At 43.5% G+C, this 21,017-nt stretch overlaps 3 protein-coding genes across 3 annotated transcripts in view; 1 reads left to right on the forward strand and 2 right to left on the reverse strand.

The window, feature by feature from the left end:
• Positions 1–9,580, reverse strand: part of LOC122543503 (zinc finger protein 850-like) — a 73,981-nt gene extending 64,401 nt beyond the window's left edge. The window contains exons 1-2 of the mRNA XM_043682259.1: positions 9,493–9,580; positions 5,298–5,449 (exon numbers count right to left, since the gene is read on the reverse strand). The gene's annotated coding sequence lies outside the window, so the exon portion shown is untranslated. The remainder of the gene's footprint in view (positions 1–5,297; positions 5,450–9,492) is intronic.
• Positions 2,224–5,291, reverse strand: LOC122543483 (zinc finger protein 239-like). Its single transcript, XM_043682212.1, has one exon. The coding sequence runs from the start codon at positions 4,713–4,715 to the stop codon at positions 3,777–3,779; it is 939 nt and encodes a 312-aa protein (XP_043538147.1). The 5' UTR covers positions 4,716–5,291; the 3' UTR covers positions 2,224–3,776.
• An 859-nt stretch (positions 9,581–10,439) lies between the features above and the next one.
• LOC122543638 (zinc finger protein 345-like) overlaps positions 10,440–21,017 on the forward strand; it is a 23,352-nt gene continuing 12,774 nt past the window's right edge. Inside the window, exon 1 of the mRNA XM_043682460.1 lies at positions 10,440–10,905. The gene's annotated coding sequence lies outside the window, so the exon portion shown is untranslated. The remainder of the gene's footprint in view (positions 10,906–21,017) is intronic.

Genomic DNA, 21,017 nt, shown 5'->3' on the forward strand with positions numbered 1-21,017 from the left:
GTGAATGTTTACGGTCAGGTGCATGAAAGCTCCAAATATACCGTACCTGAATTTCTGAACTGGGAGTGGAAGTCATAGTTAAATCTATAGAGGTGTTAGGGAAAGCAATTTTCTTCAATGTGAGTATTGTACTTTGGGTAGTGGGCAGAGGGGTAATGGGAATTTGTAAAGGAGTGCTTTTAGGATCATGTTTCCATGTGTTTCAACATCTTTAAGTTTGATGTATAAGTAAACAGTCTTTTGCTTTTGCTTAAAAATTTCTGTTTTACTGTTAAAACCAAATTTGCCACATTACATGCTTTTTTTTCCCCAATGACAGACAACTTCATTAAAACCAAAACAAACCATGATCTACCAAGCCAGACTCGTCTGGTAATAACATCAGCTGGGATCACAACAAGGAATACTTGGAAATCAAAAGTGAAACAGAAGTGAGATATGAGAATAGTATCACAATATTACGGATTGCCAGGTGTGGACCCACAACTATAACTTTATCAAATAACACAACTCATAAGAACAAATTATCTTGCATTACACTTGTTAGTAACACTGAATGCTCAGAAAGAATCACCTTGTCCTGAATTTGGAGGACAGAAAGTCTAGTGGTTAGTTCAGTTCTTCTTCCTCTCAGATCTGTTCTAACAAGCTGTGCTTATTTGAGTTAAAAGTTATACAGACTCACTCGCTCAATGATCAGATCTCATTGAAAAGGAAATTCAACAGGATATTGCTTGGATTGGAACATTTTAGTGATGAAGAGAGGGTGTGGGAGCTTAAGATAGAGGGTAGCAAGGGGCTCAGTGGTTAGCACTACTGCCTGACAGTGCCAGGGACCTGGATTCAATCCCAGCCTCGGGGCAACCGTCTGTGTGGAGTTTGCACATCAGCCCCGTGTCTGCGTGGGTTTCCTCCGACAGTCCAAAGATGTGCAGTTTGGCGAATTGGCCATGCTAAATTGCCCATAGTGTTCAGGGATGTGTAGGTTAGGTGCATTAGTCAGGGGTAAATGTACAGTAACAGGGGAATGCTTCTGGTGGGATACTCTGTGGAGGGTTGGTGTGGACTTTCTGGGACGAAGGGTCTGTTTCCACACTGGAGGGATTCTATGAGTGGATTTGAAGCAGCTAACCTCCTCGGTTGAAAGGTCAATAACAAGGGGCATAATTTTAACATGAAGGGTCTCAGTAGGTTGAGAGGGGATTTGAGGAATAATTTCTTTTCATCCAGAGGGTGGTAGGAATCTGAAATGCACTGCTTGAGGAGATAGTGGAGGTGAGAAACCTCACAACCATTAAAAAATAAATGAATGAGCAGTTAAAGTGTCATGACATTCCAGGTTATGTACCAAAAGCTGGGAAGCAGATTTGGTGTAGACAGGTGAGCATAGACTCAATGAGGCGAAGGGTGTCTTCTGTGCTGTTTATGATGCAATGAGCTATGATACAAGCTGTGTCTGAGGTACATTTCTTGTACAGATTTATTCACTCACTTGGTGATCAGATCTCACTGAACTGTGACACAAGCTGCGACTATCTGAATTACATTTGAACAGACTCACCTGCTCAATGTTCAGATCTCAATAAACTAGCTGCGCCTGAACCATATTTGTGGTTTGACTGAACTACAGCAATAAAGAAAATTATATTTCAGTACAGCTTTTCACATCATAAAATGTTTCAGACACATTGAATCAGATGACCAAAATCATGGACCAAGAGGTTTTCAGGACAAATTGAAGTAGAAAAGAGTTACTTATGGAGGAAAATCCAGAGCTTAGGGTCCAGGCAGCTGAAGACATGGTGACCAATTAACCCATTCCTGGGCCTGCTCACAGTTCACCTCACTAATCTCATGCTATTCTGAGTAATCATCATTCTTCTATCTTCCTCTTATTTCAACATTGTTGGAAATTATTTTACTGGTGATTTATTTTACTGATGTCCCTGTACTCGCACTCACAAACAGTTTCAATTTTTTTGTAGCTATTAGCAGTACCGTAGTAAGCTTTTGAAAACTGAATCTCCCAGGATGTCCCGACCTTGGAGTATTTTCTCTGCTGTGCCCTCATATTTAGCCAATCCAAAGCACAAAGGCAATTTTCGAATTAACTTAGGTGTAAGCAGGGAATAATCAAGTTGGGTATTAATAATCAACCTGATCTAATAATTTTCCAGCAATCTTGAACAGTCTCGTTGGGCAGAGATATTTCCCTTGTGGCCGAACTGCTGCTTTGCAATATAGGGGAATGCCCACTGTGTGGGTTCAATTCCCACACCAGCTTACGTTACCATGAAGGATACTCCTTCTCAACCTCTCTCTCCCCACCTGCCATGTGGTGCCCTTCAGGTCAACCACCACCAGTCCTCTCTCTCTCTCTCTAATGAGAGAATAGGACCGTAGCAACTTATTTTTGGGCCAGAAAACCCCCATTCAAGTTCCACCCGTCTCAAAGAACACATCCAAACAACAACAAATATTTCAACATGAAACCAGCAAAGGAGGGAGATGGTCTTCAGGTATGAGCTTGGACAAGAGCTGGAACTGTTCCAACTCATACACCTTAAAAAAGGAAGCTTGATATTTTGTCAAATATCCCTTGGCCGAATGCAATTCCCAGCACACACCCGTCCTGTTACTTCTACCTTCTTTGTGGTTTCAGCAGAGGTACAGACAGGCTGCTCAGATCCCTGCTGGCACTGCTCAAATACTTTTGGTCTCCACTCTCTTCAGTTTCAGAGTCCTGGACGGTCCCATAAAGATTGCTCCTCTGTAGGTACAGGTGGAACTGACTCCGAGTGGAGGGGCAGGAGATGGAGGCAGTGCATCGGGTGCTGCTTGGGGATTAAGGGTTGAGAAGCTGGAGTGCTTCAAGTGGAGTTCCCACTACCCTGTCTCCCAACATCCATCTCCTGGACCAGCGTCACATCATTGTTCCCACTCTGCTACAGACCAGTTTGTTGGAGATCAAGCATATGTTGCAAGTGCACAGATATGACTACCTGTCATCCTGTCTAAGGCAGTAGACGTGTCCTGTATTGATCCATTTCAAAGTGGTGCTTGAAGCTCCAGGGAGACAGTCACTGTTTTCATGAGAGATAGTCTTTATAACCTACGACCTCTGAACCCAGTGCACTCCTCCGATTCTGATTTTCCTACCTACCGCCTACAACGCTCCACAATATTGGCCCAGCTTTGAGCTGCAAAGGCCTCAAGCTCTGAAATTCCTTCCCTAAACTCCTTCCCATCTTTTAAGATATTTCTTAAAATGTAATTGTTATTGTTATCGCCTTACAGTGGGAGAATCAGACATGACCAACAAACATTTTTAATGCTTGGACAATAAGGATCAGAGCTGAAAAATGTGTTGCTGGAAAAGCGCTTATGCCCGAAACGTCGATTGCCCTGCTCCTTGGATGTTGCCTGACCTGCTGCGCTTTTCCAGCAAAACATTTTTCAGCTCTGATCTCCAGCATCTGCAGTCCTCACTTTCTCCACAATAAGGATCAGCCATTTTCGAACTGGAAACGTGAACCTGCCACTTCACTTTCAGTCAGGAACAGAAGCCAGTTTGACCCAATCTCTGATTGAACGTTTCCAACATTGCTGTTGTTCTTGCTGAATCTAAACCCAGTTGTAAAGGAGCTTGTGTTTGATGTCGAGAAGCTCTTAACCATGGAAGACAGCAGCTGGGTAATATTCCTACCCCAACCTAAAATTACCCCCATGTTTAGTCCTGGGTGTGATTAACAGCAGCAATGACTTCAAAATCCAAGTCATTCATGAACTTGCTGGTGCCTCAGCAGAGCAGATGACTGAGTGAATCCCTTCCCACACTTGGAGCAGGTGAATGGCCTCTCTCCTGTGTGAATACGCTGGTGTACAGTAAGGTGAGTTGACCGCCTGAACCCAGTTCCACAGTGAGAGCACCTGAATGGTCTCTCATCAGTGTGAAGAATTTGATGGGACATCAGCTCCCCAGAACTTTTATAGCACTTTCCGCAGTCTGGACATTGAAAAGGTCTCTCATGAGTGTGAACTCTCTCATGTGTCAGCAGGGCAGATGACTGGGTGAAGCCCTTCCCACACTTGGAGCAAGTGAACAGTTTCTCACGAGTGTGGGTTTTCTGGTGCGAATGCAAGCTGGATAACTGAGTGAATCTCCTCCCGCAGTCAGGGCAGGTGAATGGTTTCTCCCCGGTGTGAGTTCTCTGGTGTTTCTGTAAGCTGGATAACTGAGTGAATCCCCGACCACAGTCAGAGCAGGTGAATGGCTTCTCCCCAGTATGAGTTCTTCGGTGTTTATATAAGTTGGACGACTGAGCGAATCCCTTCCCACACTCGGAACAGGTGAATGGTTTCTCCCCAGTGTGAATTCTCTGATGTACATGTAAACTAGATAAATGAGCAAATCCTTTCCCACACTTGGAACAGATAAGCGGTTTCTCACCAGTGTGAATTCTCTGGTGTATTTGTAAGCTGGATAAATCAATGAATCCCTTTCCACACTTTGAACACGATAACGGCCTCTCTCCAGTATGTCTGCGCCTATGAATTTCCAGCTGGGATGGGTAATTGAATCCTTTCCCACAGTCCCCACATTTCCATGGTTTCTCCATGGTGTCAGCCCCAGTGTGAGTGCGTTGATGAGTTTCCAGCCAGGATGGGAATCTGAATCCCTTCCCACACTCCCCACATTTCCATGGTTTCTTCATGGGTGCCAGTGTGGGTGTCTGTCAAGGTTGGATGATCAGTTGAATTCTCCTCCACACAGTGAACATGTGCTGTGAACAGTCAGATGTTTGTCAGTCTGTGTAACTGCTTAAAGCTCTTTCCTCACCATTTTGTCAAGGGCTTTCATCTAGTAGTGGTTCTTGGCTGGTCCAGGTCTCCTTGGGGGAGGAATCCCGCATGAATATGGGCTTTATTACAACTTGATGTTAATTCATTCCGAGCATGTACTTCACTATTTAATTACTATGTTATCCTTTTTTATTCTTCTTTGAGGAATGGAAGATATTTTATTACACACTCTGGTTAGCTAAAGGTTAGATTAGTAGTTAGTTGAGTTTTGTCTTTTTTTTTCTGTATCTCTTCTTTTTGTTTGACAGCTTTTGGTTATTATTTATTTAATATAAAATTGTATATTAGTGCTTGTACTTGTGTTTTTTTTAATCTGTAAGCTTGTAAAAACATGTTAAATTTTCAATAAAAATATCTATTTAAAAGAAAAGCTCTTTCTTCAGTCAGTTTCATGGAACACTCTCAAGAGTGTTTGTGTCTCTTGCTGAGCTTACCCAATCAGAGATGATTGAAACCATCCCCTCAAGCAGAACTCCATCCACATTTGGAGGCCAGCTTCAGCTGCAGATGAATGGAGTGACTGTGTCAGATCTTGACTTGACGTTTGATTTGAATTTCCAGATGTACGCTCTCCTCTTCTAATCCCCTGCACCAAGTGATGACAAACTCGTCACCGAGTGAAAACAGTGAAATTAGAAACAAATACAACAATTCCAGTTTCTGTGGAATATTTTTGTCTCTTGTTCCTCCAAAGCATCCCACACAGTCTCCCTACTCCCTGGGTTGAAATCCCAATAAAGTGCTCGATAATTTGACAATTTAGTCCAACTTGAAGTAGCAGCTAATGATGGAGCCTGGGAAATTGACAGCAGCTGCAGATCAAGACTGAGAAGAGAGGAAACAAAAAGATAAACTGCTGGAAAAACTCAGCAGATCTGGCGATATATGTGGAAAGAAAGCAGCGTTAATGTTTCATGTGACCCTTCTTCACAACTGATTTGATGGGAGATAAAATACAGTAACAGGCGGTAAAGAACAGAGAATCTGCTCAGCTCCTGTTTCTCAGTTGTTGAATTTGCTGATCCAGGCCACTCAAACCTGCCGGTTAATAAACTAAGGTATAATTTAGAAACCTCTTCTTCTGTACTGTTCTGCTCCACTGAAGTTTTCACTTTTATGTCTAATGTACATTGCATTATTTCTGAAACTTAAAGAATGTACCAAACCATTTGTTGTACCAAGTATTTGTTCTGTTAAATTTAACGTTGTCTCCCTGCGTCTTTTACTAATTTGTGCGTTCACACTGATCAAGAACACTCCCTAGTTTAAGTTGTTGAAGACTATGATCTTATGCTTCACAGATTCAGGGCTACAACACTTCTCTATCTTGAGATGATTGAGAAGTGTTGGGATCAATGGTCCCACCACCAATCACAGACATAGTTCTATTTCCATCCTTCCAGACTGAGAAATATCCACTAACATAACTCTGTTTTCCATGCTTCACTGGACTTCTAATCCTGCTGCTGCACATTCTTTAATATTAGCAGCTTCATCTTATTAACAATGCTTTCGTCTGTTCGTCACTTAACATATGAGGAACATTTGAGGACTCTGGGTTTATACTTGATGGAGTTTAGAAGGATGAGGGAGAAACTAATTAAAACATACAGAATACTGAATGACCTGCACAGAGTAGATGCTGGAAAGATGATACTATTGATAGGAAAGACGAGGACCTGAGGGCACAGCCTTAGAGTGAAGGGAAGACCTTTTAGAACAGTGATAAGGAGAAATGTCTTCAGTCAGAGAGTAATGTATCCTTGCAACTCATTGCCACAGAGGGATGTTGAGGCCAGGCCATTGAGTATATTTAAGACCAAGATAAATAGGTTCTTGAGTATCAAGGGGATCAAGGGTTACCGGGAGAATGGGGTTAAGAAACATATCTGCCATAATTGAATGGCAGAGACAAAAAAAACTGCACATGCTTGAATACAATGTAGAGGGTGTAGTGGCAATGTCAAAGGATTAGTAATCCAAACCCCAGTCTAATGGTCTTGAGACATGGTTTCAGATCCTACTATGGCCAAATGAATTTGAAATTGATTAAAAAAGTCAGAAATTTAAAAAAAACAAGGTAGACAAGCAGGAGGCTGGAAGAACTCAGCAAGCCAGGGAGCTTCAAGAGGTGGAGAAATCAAACGTTGACTTCTCCACCTCCTGATGCTGCCATGATTGAATGGCGGAACAGACTCGATGGGCTGAGTGGCCTCATTTCCGCTCCTATGCCTTATGGTCACCCTATCAAACCCGTTTTGACAACTAATAGTCAGAGGGAAAATGAGAAACAAACTTGTAAGGAGATCTCAGCTATCTGTAAGAATAATAGGGTTATGGCAGGGGATTTTAACTTTCCAAACATCGACTGGGACTGCCATAGTGTTAAAGGTTTAGATGGAGAGGAATTTCTTACCTGCGTACAAAACAATTTTCTGATTCATTATGTGGATGTGCCTACTAGAGAAGGTGCAAAACTTGACCTACTCTTGAGGGACGGGATGTACATGTATTTGGAAAGCAAGGACTGATTAGTGATAGTCAACATGGCATTGTGCGTGGGAAATCATGTCTCACAAACTTGATTGAGTTTTTTGAAGAAGTAACAAAGAAGATTGATGAGGGCAGAGCAGTAGATGTGATCTGTATGGACTTTAGTAAGGCGTTTGACAAGGTTCCCCATGGGAGACTGAATAGCAAGGTTAGATCTCATGGAATAAAGGGAGAACGAGCCATTTGGAAACAGAACTGGATCAAAGGTGGTGGTGGAGGGCTGTTTTTCAGACTGGAGGCCTGTGACCAGTGGAGTGCCACAAGGATCGGTGCTGGGTCCTCTTCTTTTTGTCATATACATAAATGATTTGGATGCCAGCATAAGAAGTACAGTTATTAAGTTTGCAGATGACACCAAAATTGGAGATGTAGTGGACAGCAAAGAGGGTTACCTCGGATTACAACAGGATCTGGACCAGATGGGCCAATGGGCTGAGAAGTGGCAGATGGAGTTTAATTCAGATAAATGCGAGGTGCTGCATTTTGGGAAAGCAAATCTTAGCAGGACTTACACACTTAATGGTAAGGTCCTAGGGAGTGTTGCTGAACAAAGAGACCTTGTAGTGCCGGTACATAGCTCCTTGAAAGTGGAGTCGCAGGTAGACAAGATAGTGAAGGCGGCGTTTGGTATACTTTCCTTTATTAAGTATTGAGTACAGGAGTTGGGAGGTTACGTTGCGGCTGTATAGGACATTGCTTAGGCCACTGTTGGAATATTGTATGCAATTCTGGTCTCCAATGGGCTGAGAAGTGGCAGATGGAGTTTAATTCAGATAAATGCGAGGTGCTGCATTTTGGGAAAGCAAATCTTAGCAGGACTTACACACTTAATGGTAAGGTCCTAGGGAGTGTTGCTGAACAAAGAGACCTTGGAGTGCACGTTCATTGCTCCTTGAAAGTGGAGTTGCAGGTAGATAGGATAGTGAAGGTGGCATTTGGTATACTTTCCTTTATTGAGTATTGAGTACAGGAGTTGGGAGGTCATGTTGCAGCTGTACAGGACATTGCTTAGGCCACTGTTGGAATATTGTATGCAATTAGATTAGATTACATTACAGTGTGGAAACAGGCCCTTCGGCCCGCCCCGCCAAAGCGCAACCCACCCATACCCCTACATTAACCGCTTACCTAACACTACAGGCAATTTAGCATGGCCAATTCACCTGACCTGCACATCTTTGGACTGTGGGAGGAAACCGGATTACCCGGAGGAAACCCACGCAGACACAGGGAGAACATGCAAACTCCACACAGTCAGTTGCCTGAGGCGGGAATTCTGGTCTCCTTCCTATCGGAAAGATGTTGTGAAACTTGAAAGGGTTCAGAAAAGATTTACAAGGATGTTGCCAGCATTGGAGGATTTGAGCTCTAGGCAGCGGCTGAACAGGCTGGGGCTGTTTTCCCTGGAGCATCGGAGGCTGAGGGGTGACCTTATACAGGTTTACAAAATTATGAGGGGCATGGATAGGATAAATAGACAAAGTCTTTTCCCTGGAGTCGGGGAGTCCAGAACTAGAGGGCATAGGTTTAGGGTGAGAGGGGAAAGATATAAAAGAGACCTCAGGGGAACATTTTCACCCAGAGGGTGGTACGGGTATGGAATGAGCTGCCAGAGGATGTGGTGGAGGCTGGTACAATTGTAACATTTAAGAGGCATTTGGATGGGTATATGAATAGGAAGGGTTTCGAGGGATATGGGCTGGGTGCTGGCAGGTGGGACTAGATTGGGTTGAGATATCTCGCCAGGTTGGACCGAAGGGTCTGTTTCCGTGCTGTACATCTCTATGACTCTATAACCCATCTGCACGACGACCGGCGCATGTCTTTTCTCGCTGAACTTGTGGCTGTTGCAGTGGGAGGGGAAAGGGGGCGGGGCGGGGCTGGAGGACCGGGGGGCGGGGCTGGATGACCGGGGGGCGGGGCTGGAGGGCCGAGGGGCGGGGCTGGAGGACCGAAAGGCAGCACCTGGTCCTCCGAACAATGCGAGCGCGGCGCATGCGCCCTCCTTCGCCGAGACACGACCAACAGAATGGCAGTTGTTAACCCAGGCCTGAGGCGGTAAAAAAAGAGACTGACCATATGTCGCCGGAGCCAACAGTCCGGCGGTGGTTTTCGCTGAGCACTCGGCGTCTTCCCGATGCGTTTCCTGAAACGGCCCACCACGAGCGCCTTCCCCGTAACGCCGAGAAAAATCTCACCCGAGGGAAACGTCTCGGCGGCTCCCTCTGACCCCACGAACAGCAGTACCGATACTGCGCATGCTCCAGCGCACGTGGCGGCGCGCCCGGACTGAAGGATGAGACAGGAAGCGCAGCGCCTGGGCAACGGACGAGATGGAGGAGGCGGGGCTGGAGGGTCGAGGGGGCGTGTCTGGAGGACCGAGTTGATGGGTACTCCTCCAGCCATTGGAAGTGAACGCGAGGCGGGGGCACGGCTGGAGGGTCGAGGGGGCGTGTCTGGAGGACTGAGTGGGTGGGTACTCCTCCAGCCAATGGACGTGAATGGGAGGCGGGGCTGAATTTCTGGAGCAGTCCGAGTGAATGAGGGGCGTGGCTGCATTACCAAACCCGTCGGAGTGAATGAGGGGCGTGGCCGGGCTGAGACATCCCAGCAGAGAGCTGCGCTAGAGATGAACAGGCTGGTTGTTATAAACTAGGTTGTCTGTTTTAGTTTCTGCTCTGTATTTAGAATTACTTAAAACAGACTGCATGGTCGATTATGTTTCAATGTGTGACGTTCAGAAATATACTTGTGAAATTTCGGGATGTAGAGGACATTAGTTTGGCCAGTTTTGAGATAACTGCAATCAGTTCTATTCTCCCTGCTCTGAGAAATATGTTGTGAAACTTGGAAGGGTTCAGAAAAGAATTACAAGGATATTATTTAACTATAACCTGGTGTTGTGTGATTTTTAACTTTGTATATCCCAGTCCAACACTGGCATCTCCAAATCAAGGATATTGGAGAGTTTGAGCTATGGGGGGAGGCTGAATAGGCTGGGGCTATTTTCCCTGGAGTGTCAGAGACTGAGAGGTGACCTTTTAGAGGTTTATGAGGGCCACGGAATAGGGTGAATAGCCACGGTCTTTTTCCCAGGTTAAGGGAGTCTCAAACTAGAGGGAATATATGTGATGTGGAGGTGCCAGTGTTGGACTGGGGTGGACAAAGTTAAAAATCTCACAACATCAGGTAATAGTGTTTTTTTATGACAGAGTTAAAATCAGTCAGCAGAGCTAACTGCTAATGAGGTAATGATTGAAAGAAAGGAACTGCTGGGAACCAGGGGAATGTGTCCTTGTAAATCGTAGAGAAGACAAATTCCAGGTAACTTTCCCTCGCTTCCTGCCAATACCCAGCAGAGTAGACAAAGAAGAGTTAAGAGCCAGCACTGGATGAAAAAGTGACGGATATTGATGTAAGGCAACAGTCAGGAATGAAGATACTGAAGATCAAGCTGAGGGCCCCTGAAGATCCATCCAGCAGACTTGTGTAAGTGACTGTGGACACTCAGGACATAGATGTTTACACTGATTGATAGATCCATAGAAGATATGGTAGAGGACAGAGAATCTGCTCAACTTTTATTTCTCCATTGTTGAAGCTTCAATCCTGCCAATTAATAAACTAAGGTATAATTTAGAATCATCTCCCTCTATACTGGTCTTGACCATTTCATTACAATGAGTTATTTCTAAAACTTATAGAATGTATCACGTAATATTTGTCCTGCTAAATTCAATCAGATATCTCCCTACCTTCTTTACTAATTTGTGTATTAAGAATACTCCCTGTTTTAAATCTCTGGGAATTGATCTTTGCCCATAGATTCAGCCCACATCATTTTTCTATCTTGAGAAAATCAATGGTCTCCTAGCACTGACCATGGGGACAGCACCGTTTCCATCTCAGAAATATCCATTAAGATGACTCTCTGTTTTCTGTCCTTGGCTAAATTTTCAATCCTGATGCTCCATTTTCCTTAATATCAACACCATTTGCTTATGAGCAACCCGCTTGTCTGTTACCCTATCAAACCCATTTTGCCAATTCATCTGCGCCACAGCCCTTCTTTGCTCACTGAGCATTGTGTGAATCACTCATGTAATATCTGTTGTCTGTCCAGCTCAGTTATATATTCTGGGTAACTGTAAAATAAATCAGAAGTGTTGGAAAAGCACAGCAGGTCAGGCAGCATCCGAGGAGCAGGAAAATCGACGTTTCGGGCAAAACCCCTTCATCATTGCTTCATGCTGCCTGACCTGCTGTGCTTTTCCAGCACCACTCTAATCTAGACTCTGATCTGCAGTCCTCACTTTCGCCATGTAAAATAAATCAGCTTGTGTTACACGTTTCTGGACTTGAGTGTTTTTACTATCTTTAAGAAAACTTAGTTCCTTTTGAAGGGCTCCCTCTCTCTCCCACCTCCTCTCTGATTGAGACATATAAGATTATTAAAGGATTGGACACTCTGAAGGTAGGCAGCATGTTTCCGCTGATGGGGGAGTCAAAAACCAGAGGACACAATTTAAAAATAAGAGGTAGGACATTTAGAACAGAGTTGAGGAGAAACGTCTTCACCCAGAGAGTGGTGGGTGTATGGAATGCTCTGCCCCAGAAGGCAGTGGAGGCCAAGTCTCTGGATACTTTCAAAAAAGAGATGGATAGAGCTCATAAAGATAGCGGAATCGAGGGTTATGGGGATAAGGCAGGAACAGGATACTGATTGTAGATGATCAGTCATGATCATAATGAATGGTGGTGCTAGCTTAAAGGGCCGAATGGCCTGCTCCTGCACCTATTGTCTATCCTCACCTCCATCAAGTGTGAAGAACACATGGTGGAACCCTTTGTCCTAATTCTAATGACAATGTGATCTTCTAGTCTCCGTTCTGGACAAACACTTTTCTATATTTTCTTCCCTGATACCTTTTCAGAGCAAAAATATTGATCCCTCAGCTCATTCCCACTCGCAAATCTGACACTTGTTATGAGCCGGACCAACCCCCTCAACATATATTAAGAAGATCGCCTAGACCCTAACTTTTTCTTATTTTAAAGGTAAATACCAAGTGTTGTATTCTGGATACAGTTTTATTGGTCTTGAAGCAAAACACACTTTCTTCATCTACTATAGATAGCGAGTTTTGAAAAGATTTGTAGCTCAGCTTGAGGTTTTGGATGTAGGTTTGCTTGCTGAGTTGGAAAGTTCATTTCCAGACGTTTCATTACCCTACTAGGTAGCATCTTCAGTGGGCCTCTGGGCGAAGCAATGCTGAAAATTCCTGCTTTCTATTTATATGTTTGGGTTTCTTTGCGTCGGTAATGTCATTTCCTGTAGTGATGATTTTTCCTGTCGTGAAGTCACTTCCTTTTCTCAGGGGGTGTAGATTAGATGGGGCCTAACTCGATGTGTTTGTTGATAGTGTTCCGGTTGGAATGCCATGCTTCTATGAACTCTCGTTTGTGTCTTTGTTTGGCTTGTCCAAGGATGGATGTGTTGACCCAGTCGAAGTTGTGTCCTTCCTCATCCATGTGTGAGGACATTAGTGAGAGAGGGTCATGTCTTTTTGAGGCTAGTTGGTGTTCATGTATCCTGGTGGCTAGTTTTCTGGCCTGTTTGTCCAATGTAGTGTTTGTTACAATCCTTGCATGGTATTTTGTAAATGACATTAGTTTTGCTTGTTGTCTGTACGGGGTCTTTCTTTAGTTAAAATAACCAAAAGAATGAAGAAATTGGTATAACTTAATTCTATAGGACAACTTAGCAAAATGACAGATTATTTAACTACAAAACAGCAACTGTTTCAATAGTAACATCACATAAACACCCCCTTGGCAAAGGCAAATTCAGTAAAATAGATCATCGCACATGCAATTCTCCTGTCCAGGATGAAAACAAGCAAGAGTTAACCAAGATAGATAGAGACAGAGTAGCAACTTCTACTGTAAAACTACCATTCCTGGTTTTATAGAAGTTTAACTGCACCCATTCAGGCTGCTTCTGTTATTCCAACACTTTTGAAAGCAACCCAAGGCCTCAGAAGACGTTAACTTTATTGGATTCAAATAGACAACTCATCACCTGGCTTAAAACCTCTCTTCAAATAAAAAGGACAAAATACACCTTTCAAAGCTATCGTATCATCACACACTGAATTGTTTCTCACTACTCTGTGTGACACTCCCATGTCATCGCTGCTGTCTGTCCTGAATGAATCCATTTTACTGACAAATGTGCTCCAGCCCCACATAGCTTCCTCTGTTTAAAGCCACAAACAAAAAGATTATGTTGTCTCCTAGAGTTTGACACAAAGCAGTGCTTCAGTGTGAGCTGGAGTACTTGCAGTACAAGTTTATACCCTGAACAATTAGAGACATGTGCAACCACCATCTTAACAGACTCTGCAAAGTCTGGAGTGAAAGTAGGCCATTCAGCCCATCAAACATGCTCCAACATTCATAATGGCTGATCTAATAATCCTCAACCACATTTTCCTATCTTTCTCCATTAACCCTTCATTTCATTACTGATTAAAAATCTGTCTTTCTTGACTATTTAGTGAACCGGCTTCAACACCCCCATGTGGTTTGAGAGTTCAACAGATTCACAACCGGCTGAGAGAAAACAGTCTTTCACATTTCTATTGTGAATAGGCAACACTTTGTTCTGAGATTATGCACCTTGCTGGGGAGAGATTTTAAAGAGAAGTCTTGAGTTCCATACACAGCAGCATAACTCGAGCTTCTTACCAACACAGCATGGGTTATGTCTCTAGGACCCTCTGACTCCCCCAGTCAACTACATTATATTTACACGTTCCACGTGACAACATTTATGTGCTACATTGACATCGGTGTTTGCCACACACCCTCTGACTGACATATCCAATCCTGTGAATACATGATCAATGATGGACATCTTCATGAACAACCCTAGGCCCTCCCATTATCTTGTGATGTTTGCCAGACCCCTGTCACCTGTACTTGCGCTCTTACAATACATGTTATGGACCACATTCCAACACTAATTGTTCTATCCCATCCCAGATATTTGTCAGCTACATCATATATTTGCTTGTTACAAATGACTTCTCAAATTCCGTTCTGCAATTTATCATCAGTGCTAACCTTAATACAGAAGGTTAGAAAGGACGTTAACTTCTACTAATTGTTATAAAGTTGTAATATCAGCTCTAATATAAAGTTACTCATAGTTACACATAATACTACAATTCTGTGACAAAGCTGACAATTTTGGGAGCAACTTCCCCTAACTCGACCTTGAAAGGTCAAACAAAGACAGTCTCTCTTGTCTAGCAGCTGTCATTTACAACTTCTTATATTTGCACACTGTAAGATGGTTTCAACAGAAGTTTTAATACCAGGATGGCTTTTATTGTCAATATTTTAAAGACTTTTCATACTCATTCTCCTTACTAAATAAGAAAGCATCTATTCAAATCCAATTGATAGGAACGAAATTCTATCACTTTTACAGTCATTAAAAAGAAGCTTATTTGGACCCTTTAAGGTTCTACAGGACATGACCTCTCTCTCACCCTTGTCTTATCATTTTTCTCTGTCATCCTTCCTTTGTTCTTTCCGCTGTCAGTCAGGTTGTGAGAGTTTATTTTCTCACGGTCATGATGACTCTGTCTCACAATTGTTCCTGCCCTCCCTGCTATGTTAATTGTCTCTTGGTACTCTTTTTCAGAGGTCCATCTTATTTATGCTTTCTTGTTGTTCTAATCTCCCTGATGATTGAATGAAAGCACGTCTTTACTGCCTGTAGCTATTTATTTAAAGGAAATTCACTTGAATCCCTTAATGTTAGTTCGATGGTTGCATTTATCATTTCAACATCTTGGTGTATTTAATATGTCATGACAATTGCGTAACAAGTCTTGATTATTGTGGTATAACCTTTCTTCTAATCTGTACTAAATAACAAACTTCAAACTAACTGGTACTAGGTGCTTATTAAGGTTGTCCTAGAGTGTTTATTGATACCAATCTCTGCGTCCAAGGCTGACGACCTGGAGAAGTCTGCAATGTCTTTAACTTACATTTAAACCACTGTTATTGCACAAATGTATGTGTCTAGTCTGACATGCAATTATAATGATGTAACAGGCCTCATCGAAGATGGGACAAGCTTTCCCTTTCCATTTCATATTGAAATAGGCAATTTCAAATCGGACAGTTTCCATGCTGTGAAGGCTATGATTTGAGTTGCATTAAATCAGCTACAATTTTGTTTCAACCATCTTGTGTCAGCTAAACTTAAAAAAAACCGACAATACTCTTTGGAGGGTCGATGTGGACTTGTTGCGCCGAAAGGCCTGTTTCCACACTGCAGGGATTCTTAAGAAAAAAGGTCACCTCTCATTGTTCTATAACACACTCAGTACAAGCCTAATCTACTTAACCTCCCCTCATAAGAGTCCTTCCATACCTAGTATCAGCCTAGTGAATGTTCTCTGGTCTGCCTGCAATGCAGTGTATCCTTTCTGAGATAAGGAGCCCAAAACTGTTCACTGTATTCCATCTGTTCACTGACAAGTGCTTTCTATTGTTTAAGCAATTCTCCCTAATTTTATACTCCATTTCCCTTTGAAATAAAGGCCAATATTGTATTTGCCTTCCTAATACTTGGATGCTAGCTTTTTGTGATACCATGGATGAGGCGTCCCAATTTCATTGTTGTTCTACAGCTTTCTGCAGTCTTTCTCCATTTAAATAATATTCAGATCCTTCATTCTTCCTGCCAAAGTGCATAACATCACATTTCTCCACATTATATTCCAACTGCCCAAGGTTTTGTCCAGTCACGTAACCTGTCCATATCCCTCTCTAGACTTCCTGTGTCAACCTTCACCACTTGCCTTCCCACCTATCTCTGTAAACTTGGTTTACAGTTTCCTAATCAATGTATTTAATATGTTATAAACAGTATCCTTCAGTGCTCTAATTTCTTCCCACAGTCCAAAGATGTTGATTGGAGATGTTTCCTCCCACAGTCCAAAGAATTTGAATGCTGAATACAGGGTTAAAGACATGATTCTTGGCAGTGTGGAGGAACAGCGGGATCTTAGGGTCCGTGTACATAGCTCCCTCAAAGTTGCCACCCAAGTTGATTGGGTTGTTAAGAAGGCGTATGGTGTTTTTGCCTTTGTTAAAAGGAGGATTGAGTTTAAGAGCTGAGAGGTTTTGCTACAGTTCTTTAAAATCCTGGTTAGACCACACTTGGAATATTGTGTCCAATTCTGGTCGCTTCATTATAGGAAGGAAGTAGTTGCTTTAGAGAGGGTGCAGAGGAGATTTACCAGGATGCTGCCTGGATTGGAGGGCTTGTCTTATGAAGAGAGATTGAGTGAGCTAGGGCTTTCCACACTGGAGAGAAGAAGGAAGAGAGGTGACTTGATGAAGGTGTACAAGGTAATGAGAGGCATAGATAGAGTGGATAGCCAGAGACTGTTTCCCCAGGGCAGAAATGGCTGTCAATGAAGAGTCATAATTTTAAGGTGATTGCAGGAGGTTTTAGGCGAGCTGTCAGAGGTAGGTTCTTTACACAGAGAGTGGTGGGTGCATGGAATGCACTGTCAGTGGTGGTAGTAGAGTCAGAGACATTAGGGACATTTAAGCGACTGCTAGACAAGCACATGGAAGGCATTGGAATAGTTCATATTTAGTAGGAAAATAATCTATTATTCTGTCAAGTTTTCATATAGAATTAAGTTGAAAGGGTTCAGAAAAGATTTACAAGGATTTTGCCAGGGTTGGAGGGTTTGAGCTATAGGGAGAGGCTGAATAGGCTGGGGCTATTTTCTCTGGAGTGTGGGAGGCTGAGGGGTGACCTCATAGAATTTATAAAATCATGAGGGGCATAGACAGGTTCAACAGACAAGGTTTTTTTCCCTGGGGTAGGTAGTCCAGAACTAGAGGGCATAGGTTTAGGGTGAGAGGGGAAAGATATAAAAAGGACCTAAGGGGCAACATTTTCACACACAAGGTGGTACATGTATGGAATGAGCTGCCAGAGGAAGTGGTGGAGGCTGGTACAATTGCAACATTAAAAGGCATCTGGATGGGTATATGAATAGGAAGGGTTTGGAGGGATATGGGCTGGGTGCTGACAAATAGGACTAGATTGGGTCAGGATATCTAGTTGGCATGGGAATGCTTTAGTTTTGGAAAGGTGTTGAATAAATACAAACTTAGAAAGGATAGAAAATACAAGGATCGTAAAAGAATGAAGGAAATCAAAGGGAAGGCATGAAAAGAAACATTAACAAGCAAGATAAAGAAAAACCCAAAGATGTTTTACCAGTATATATAGAGCAAAAGAATAGTTAAAGAAAAGATGGGACCTATCAGAGATGAATGGGTGAGCTTGCGTGATGATGCTGGGCATCTAGGAAGAATTATAAATAAACATTTTGTCATTGTATTCATAAAGGAAAGGGATACTCCAAGAGGAGCAGTATGAAATATTGAGGAAAATAATTGTAATGAGAGAGGAAGTGTTAGGGGATTTGGAATCCTTGAAAATGGATAAGTTGCCAGGACCAGATGGATGTTGAAGGAGGTCAGGGAGGAAATAGCACACACTCCTGAGGATTATTTTCCAACCTTCACTGGATACAGGTGAGGTGCTAGAAGACTGGAGGAAAGCAAATGTGGTTTCGTTGTTTAAAAAGAGTACAAAGGAAATACCAAATAATTACTTTGGTGATGGGCAAATTGTTAGAATCAATGCTGAGAGGTTGGCTAAATAGTCACTGAGAAAGGCGTGGACTAGTCAGCAGTAGCCAGCATGTCTTTGTTGAGGGAAGGTCATGCCTTTCAAATTTGATTGAATTTTCTGAGGAACTGACAAGGTGGGGTTGATGAAGGTAGTGCAATGGATGTTGTCTGAGTGGATCTTAGTAAGGCAAGGTCTCACATGGCAGACAGTGATGTGAAAGCCCATACGATACCAAATAATGTATTGAATTGGATCCAAAGTTGGTTGGGTAACAGGAAACAAAGACTTGTTGAATTTCAGTTTCTAATCTCCAGCGTACCTTGGGTTCTTTTTTGTTATTTAGTGCTAAAGAAATACAAATTATTGTCAATCTAGACAGGTATCAATGTTCTTCCTTGCTGGAGGAATGATCTGTAAGTTTTGACTCAACAGGAGCACCTACACCACAGCGACACAGCAGTGGTTCAACAAACACAAACGTAGTCATCTCCACAGGTGCTTGGGGATCGGCAACATATTACTGGTTGTAGAGATATACATCATGGAAACAGACCTTTCGGGCCAAAGTGTCTGCCAACTGGATGTCCTAACCTAATCTAGTCCCATTTGCCAGCACTTGGCCCATATCCCTCTAAACCCTAGTTATTCATATCCCCATCCAGATGCCTTTTAAATGTAATTGTACTAGCCTCCACCACTTCCTCTGGCAGCTCATTCCAGACATGCACCACCCTCTGTGTGAAAAAGTTGCCCCTGAGCTTCCTTTTAAAATTTTCCCCTCTCACCCGAAACCTATGCCCTCTAGTCCTGGACATCCCCATCCCAGGGAAAAGACCTTGTCTATTGACCATATCCATGCCCTTTATTAAAAATAACACAGTGCCAGGTTATAGACCAACAGGTTTAGTTGGAAGCACGAGCTTTCAAAAGCTCGTGCTTCCAACTAAACCTGTTGGTCTATAACCTGGTGTTGCGTGGGGTTTTTTTTGGCTTTGTACACCCCAGTTCAACATGGACATCTCCAAATCATGCCCTTTATGATTTTATGAACCTCTGTAAGATCACTCCTCAGCCTCTCCCTGTAGCTCAAATCCTCCAACCCTGACAACATCATGGTAAATCTTTTCTCGTTAGAAATGCTCAAACCCCAAAACTCAATTGCTGAAATCCACCCCCACACAGAAAATGGAAACCATCCCCAGCCCACAGTGTCCCCCATCTACAGAAGAGTAGGGGGGGGGCAGTGCGCAGGCGCGAACAGAGCATGCGCAGAGTGGGTCATGGCGAGGAACGGAGGTATCTTTTTTCGGATGCGGGAACGGTGAGGCTCAGGCAGGGATCGAGAGAGCCGAGGACGAAGGGGCGGCCAAGCTTTGTGAAGACCTTACGTCAATCGCAAACCCCCCGAATGAGAAGCTCCGTCTCCGTCGTATGCGCCAAACGGCGCGACAAGTCCAGGCTTCATCCTCAGTAATAGGCCCCGGGGAAACCGCCATCTTTATTCGGGGCACTGGGCGATAGGGCGCAAGTTGTGTGGCCATTTTTGTTGGGGGCAATGTTTGGCATCCAGTAATAGGAAATGTCGAGCTTGCTGTAGGAACCATAGAATCCCTCGTGTGGAAACAGGGCGTTCAGCCCAACAAGTCCACACCGACCTCCAAAGTAACATACCCAGACCCATTACTCTACATTTACCCCTGACTAATGCACCTAATCTACACACCCCGAACACTATGGTCAATTTAGCATAGCCTATCCACCCTAACCTGCACATCTTTGGAGTGTGGGAGCAAATCAGAGCACTCGGAGGAAACCCATGCAGACACGGGGAGAATGTGCAAACTCCGCACAAATAGTCGCCCGAGGCTGGAATCAAATGAGGGTCCCTGGCGCTGTGAGGCAGCAGTGCTAACCGCAGAGCCACCGTGCCACCCACTATGTAGACAAGTTGTCATAGAGTCATACAACACAGAAACAGACCCTGTGGTCCATCTCGTCAATGCCAACAAAGTTTCCCAAACTAAACACAGTCCCACTTGTCTGCATTTGGCCCATGCCCCTCCAAACCTTTCCTATTCATGTACCTGTCCAAATGTCTTTGAAAAGTCATAACTGTACCTGCATCCACCACCACCTCGAGCAGATCATTCCACATACATACCATCTCTGCATGAAAAGGTTGCCTCTCAGGTCCTTTTTAAGTCTTTCCCCTCTTACCTTAAATGTATGCTCCTGCACTTTGGGCTCCCCCACCCTGAGAAAAAGAGCTGAGCTATTCACCCTATCCATGCCCCTTATGATTTTATAAATCTCATTGTTGTGGTTCTGTTCGCCGAACTGGGAATTTGTGTTGCAGACGTTTTGTCCCCTGTCTAGGTGACATCCTCAGTGCTTGGGAGCAACCTGTGAAGCGCTTCTGTGATCTTTCCTCCGGCATTTGTAGTGGTTTGAATCTGCCGCTTCCGATTGTCAGTTCCAGCTGTCCGTGGCAGTGGTCGGTATATTGGGTCCAGGTCAATGTGCTTATTGATTGAATCTGTGGATGAGTGCCATGCCTCTAGGAATTTCCCTGGCTGTTCTCTGTTTGGCTTGTCCTATAATAGTAATGTTGTCCCAGTCGAATTCATGTTGCTTGTCATCTAAATGTGTGGCTACTAAAGATAGCTGGTTGTGTTGTTTCGTGGCTAGTTGGTGTTCATGGATGCGGATCGTTAGCTGTCTTCCTGTTTGTCCTATGTAGTGTTTTGTACAGTCCTTGCATGGGATTTTGTACACTACATTGGTTTTGCTCATGCTGGGTATTGGGTCTTCATTCTGGTGAGTTGTTGTCTGAGAGTGGCTGTTGGTTTGTGTG

Source organism: Chiloscyllium plagiosum, chromosome 44 (assembly GCF_004010195.1).
Source record: "Chiloscyllium plagiosum isolate BGI_BamShark_2017 chromosome 44, ASM401019v2, whole genome shotgun sequence".
NCBI classification, from domain to species: Eukaryota; Metazoa; Chordata; class Chondrichthyes; order Orectolobiformes; family Hemiscylliidae; genus Chiloscyllium; species Chiloscyllium plagiosum.

Coding starts and splice junctions, on each gene's coding strand:
- LOC122543483 (XM_043682212.1), bottom strand. CDS start 4,715: ATGAAGAAACCATGGAAATGTGGGGAGTGTGGGAAGGGATTCAGATTC.